The 5276-nt window shown below is 39.1% G+C and overlaps 1 protein-coding gene across 3 annotated transcripts in view; it reads left to right on the plus strand.

Moving 5' to 3' along the window:
- LOC126831902 (mediator of RNA polymerase II transcription subunit 24) overlaps positions 1-1548 on the plus strand; it is a 28189-nt gene extending 26641 nt beyond the window's left edge. For all 3 annotated transcript variants that reach the window (XM_050562559.1, XM_050562560.1, XM_050562561.1), the window contains exons 21-23: positions 132-206; positions 849-994; positions 1386-1548. In XM_050562559.1, coding sequence (XP_050418516.1) covers positions 132-206; positions 849-994; positions 1386-1526 — 362 coding nt within the window. In that variant the 3' untranslated portion in view covers positions 1527-1548. The remainder of the gene's footprint in view (positions 1-131; positions 207-848; positions 995-1385) is intronic.
- Positions 1549-5276: the final 3728 nt, after the last annotated feature.

The following is a 5276-nucleotide window of genomic DNA, read 5'->3' on the forward strand; positions in this document are numbered from 1 at the left end:
TTCTTCCTGGCTCTCGTGTCGGCATTATTTTGGTCAGAAACTGAGGAAGGCTAAGGAGTAGCCTGATCATTGAGTCTGTAAAGTATCCCATATGTTGTTGCTAATTATGTAAATATTGTTTATTATAACAGATGATATGACAGTTAAAGAAGATGGTGAACATTCTCCTGCATTTGATACAAAAGAACCTTTAAATAAAGCTATAGGTAAATAATATATATGACTAAATAGAAATAGGGGTAAATAATTTAAAGAGGCATTATGTTAGAAACATATGATGGAAATAGATTGAAAGGTGGTGGGGGGGGGTGGCCGAATGGTTAGTGTGTGTGTGTGTTGTATCATAAGGTCTGCCATTGAGCGAACTGGCGTGGCTTTGATTCCCTGGTTGTACGTGACAAGGAGTAGGGTCACCTGTCCAACCTCGTGGGTTTTCTCTGGGTCCTTCCGTTTTCATCCCACTGCTAAAGACCGCTACGCGCAAGCAAATTATTGAAATAAAATTGAACCATATGTTAGTCACGAAATGACCTGGTATGTGTCTAGTGGAAGATAAACCCCATTTCTCTCTCTCTCTCTCTCTCTCTCACTTTTTTGAAGGAAATTATGAATGGTTATTTATATCAGTTTCCAACAGTGGATGCAATAAAATTGTATTCCTTTAAATCTAAATAAGACTTTTACTATATAAGAATGTCAGGCATTTTATCTTGAAACCATGCTGGTCATATTAACATATAGCTGTAGATGAATACATTATATACTGTCTGTCTCTTCCCTCTCTGGTTGAAGTAAACTGATCCATTTTTTCTAGAATAGTTTGGTTATATAGATATTTTATATTTCAGTGAATCTCTTCTGTTTGTTAAATGCTATCGTACATGACAAGAGAGTTACAGCTAGAACAGGTTTTATCAGATCATTTATTGACGAAGCTTTAAAATGTGGTCCACAATATTACCGTTTTATACTACAGTTTATGCCAAGTAATATGGTAGGTAGATATTTGTAAAATGAAATAGGGTTTAACGTTCTACTCTTCTGCCCCGACTGGGATAATAAACACGGGTAAATAGGACCCGATAAAAGATAAACTGGAAATTTGGTTGCTTGTACAATATGGCAGATAGTCAAAAATATTTTAAGGACAGCAAAGACTTGTTTATGTAATGGGGGTGACTGAGTCATCTTATGTCTGTCATATGATTCAAGTGTTGTGGTTTATATCTTTATGAAGGACAATATACTGGTAATTCATTTGCTTGATGTGGTATTGAGTATCAACACAGGGTGCAAGTCTATTCACTTCATAAATAGACAAAAATATAGAACTATACATATCTTTGTATTCCTTCTGATCACAATATTTGTTTGTTTCTATTCAGCTACCACAGTTAATGAAAACGATGCCTGGTATATTCACCAACCAACAAATCCTACACATCTGTGACCTATCAACTCTCAGTGGACGAAAATTAGCAGCTAAAGCTGTCTGTCATAACTCATATTTAAAAGTCACTTCATGAATAAATACATTTTATAAAACTCTTCTCTGTGTTTACATCTTTGATTATTGTCCAAATAAATTTTGAGGGGTCTTCATCTGTTCTGATCGGATGGGAAGTGCTCATCTGTTCCGATGTGTTGTTTTGGGGAGATGTTTACCTGATGTGCTATTTTTCGGAGGTGTTGATCTGATATGTTGTGTAGGTTTTTTTGCAGGGGTGGAGGGGGGGGGGGTCTTGTTTGATAATTCGGATAATTGGTACTTCATACAAATATGGCGGCAAGACGATTTACCCAATATTATCATTACTACCTTATTATTGTTTTAAAAAAAGGACAGACTAAATTCATTATCGTTAATTCGTGCAGTTAGCAAAGAGTGGAGGCTACGGTAAAATGTAAAAAAATTTTATAGTACCAGTACCGGTAGATCCAACCGAGTGAGTTTTGGGTAGTATTGGGTAAATCGGCCCTGCCCCATATATTAAACGTGTGCAAAGTTGTACCAGGACCCCTTTTCACAAAGCACACACAAGCGCACATAGATTAAATGTATTGAACTTGCTGCACAGGCTATTGGTGTTCGAATGCAATAAGCCCACATTTGATCCTTCGATATCCTAACATTGTAAGCATGGTATATGCCTTAGGGGAGTCATAATGTCTTGGTAAGAATGTAGTTCCTTTAGGAAAGGCTTCTGAGAGGACAGGGTTCGATCAGAAGCCGTCCCTAAAGAGAAACTAGTAAGAATGGTGCTTGCTAACTATCCGGAAGGCCCTGACACTGGTGTTGACCAAGAGAATTCCTCTGGATTTTCCAACCTGGTTTCCCCTGTCAGTGATACCAGGCAAGGAAAAGTGTGCAGTCGTTCGGATGGGACGTAAAACCGAGATAATAGAAACCATGACTGTTGGAATTTGATGAATAAAAGGCGGGAACAATTTTCTCGGAGCAGAAATTTAAAAAAAAAACGAACTGAAACTTCATTCCTTTTTATTTCATTTAATACACTCCCGTCTTAGCCTGATAGAGCTGAACAATAGGTCGTCAAACCCCATATCATTTATGACAGATATACAGAACAAGATAGTTAGATACCCCTACGATCACTTGAATAATGATTTACAACCTTGAGTAAACAGACGATCCTTCTACTATATCAATATGAATAGGATTACGACTATGTTTCATGTAACAGTAGCCGGTTTTTCTTATAAATTAAGAGAGTTATTTGCTTCATTCTGCACACCGTGATCCATTTGCTTCATACTTCGATGATAAGTCTCTGCCCTGAATGGCCACCATATCAAAAAATTCGTATACTATTTCGTAATGCGGTTCTACAATGTTTTACAGGTTTCATACATACAAAGACTAAATAAACCTTTTTACTTCCATTAAATGGAAGCAGAATAAATGCTTCTTAATATTCTCGAAGTATACTTAGTGTTTTCGACTAAAACATTCGATTTAGACTTTATAATGTCGGTCAACTAGCTTAATGTCTGTTCTCAAGCGGGGTTAACTGTAGACAGACAGCCTAAGTTTATGACGTTTGCTTATGTGAACTAAGGAAACTTACTTAGTCCGGCAAAACAAGACAAAGGTTGGCGAATCACCATTACATTCGCGAGGGACGATGGCGGTCCATTATTTCATTCGAAAGGGAGAGTGTCGGACTAGCTTCACGTGATTACATTCATAATGGGCGTCCTCGCTAGAGATAAGGGGGCATAATTTATAGGCGACACCATAGAGGAGGCGGTCCCACGTGACCTCATTGTTTACCTTACAGCATTGTTTTCCTGTACATTCATTACGAACTGGTGTGTGGACACACGTTAGTTTTTGTCATTAATGTGGAATTTAATCACGATACTTCGAAATACGGTTCTCTTGCCATCGATAAGGTCACGTGGAACCGAGTTTTTACTAGCGACGCCTGGTGAGAATTCCTTCAGCGAGGACGCCCATTGGCGGCCCATTATAACATTAACAACAAAAGGTGAAGGTCCAAGGCTCAACTTCAATTTGGATATATGATAAAGTGAAGTATCAGGTGTATTTGAAACATTAAACATTCCCTACCGGCGTATAACACCCAGTCAACATACCATTCCCTACAATCGGACAACTGCACCCAGTCAACGTATCATTCCCTACCAGGCACATCACCCAATCAACGTGACATTCACTACCAGCGCACTACACCCGGTCAACGTACCATTCCCTACCACCGGACAACTGCACCCACTCAACGTATCATTCCCTACCAGGTACAACACCCAATCAACGTAACATTCCCTACCAGCGCACAACACCCAGTCAACGTACCATTCCCTACCATCGGACAACTGCACCCACTCAACGTATCATTCCCTACCAGGTAGGACTACAACACCCAATCAACGTAACATTCCCTACCAGCGCACATCTCAACAGGAACTAGATTTAACGAGAAATTTAAACCCATCCCACGGACTCATATCCAAGATCCAGTATTGTGCCTCATATCCAATAAATATACTATAATTATTGGGGCGGATTATTCTATATCCCCTTGATATCCAGAAATAACTTTTAAAGGCAACTTAACCCCATCCCACCCACCCTCGCCGGAGTCTATTAAGGGAAACGTTAATTCTAGGGGGCCCGAGGCAGCTCTAGGCTTTGGACATTTTTGAAAAGTATATTGGCTCTAGCATCAATTTGGCATACATCTCCGGGAACTTGACGAGGGCACTGCCAATACACAGACAATGACAAACTAGACTGTACGGCCCATACCTATATATTAGTTCATTCCGATGACTGGTACAACTGAAGACTAATTTTTGCCCGAATTGAAACTTTTTCAAAGCGTGTCTTTTTATTTCCCTAGAGCACGGTTTTCGCTCATCAGAGCACGGAAATGCCCCAGGGCACCTTAAAATAGGCCCCGACCCACCCCAAAATCTATTAAATACACTAAATTTATTAGGGCGAATTGTTTGATATCACTGTAACATTTTAACAGTAACAGAACACCTTGAATAAATAACGCATCATCCAAACACCCAATAAATACAGTTACATATTGGAGAGAGAGAGAGAAATGGGGTTTAACGTTCACTCGACACAAACGAGGTCATTTTACATATGGTTTAATTTTATTTCAATAATTCGCTTGCGCGTAGGGGTCTTTAGCAGTGGGAGGAAACCGGACGACCCGGAGAAAACCCACGAGGTTGGACAGCTAGACGACCCTACTCCTTGTCACGTACAACAGGGGAATCGAAACCACGCCAGTTGACTCAATGACAGGTTTCATATTGCGGCGGATAATGTATATACATAAATCTTAACATAACCAGACCTGAACAATACTGACCTTTTTAAAATTAAATTTAAAAAGTACACATAATTGTATATCCTAAAGCTCGGTTCATACCACAGCCGTATCCATAAACGTATCCGTATCCGCGCCGCGTTTTGCCGTTCAAATAGAAAACGCGAAAACGTCCAGCTTTCAAGGCTGAATTATTGTCTTGTCAGAGATTGAGTTTCTATTTGGGGAGATGATTTAATACGGGGAAGTAGTATGAACGGACCTTAAAGATTGAATGTTGTAATAGTAGGCCGACGTTGGAATGTGTTTCTTTTATTATCGGTATAAAGGCCAACTCATATATACACAATACGTGTTTGTATGCGGAAATATTACAGTAAATACTACTTATAATCTAAAAAGATAGGCTAGCTTAGTTTTGTTTTATATTAGTCATAGTTA

The sequence above is a fragment of the Patella vulgata genome, chromosome 9 (genome assembly GCF_932274485.2).
Source record: "Patella vulgata chromosome 9, xgPatVulg1.2, whole genome shotgun sequence".
NCBI classification, from domain to species: domain Eukaryota; kingdom Metazoa; phylum Mollusca; class Gastropoda; family Patellidae; genus Patella; species Patella vulgata.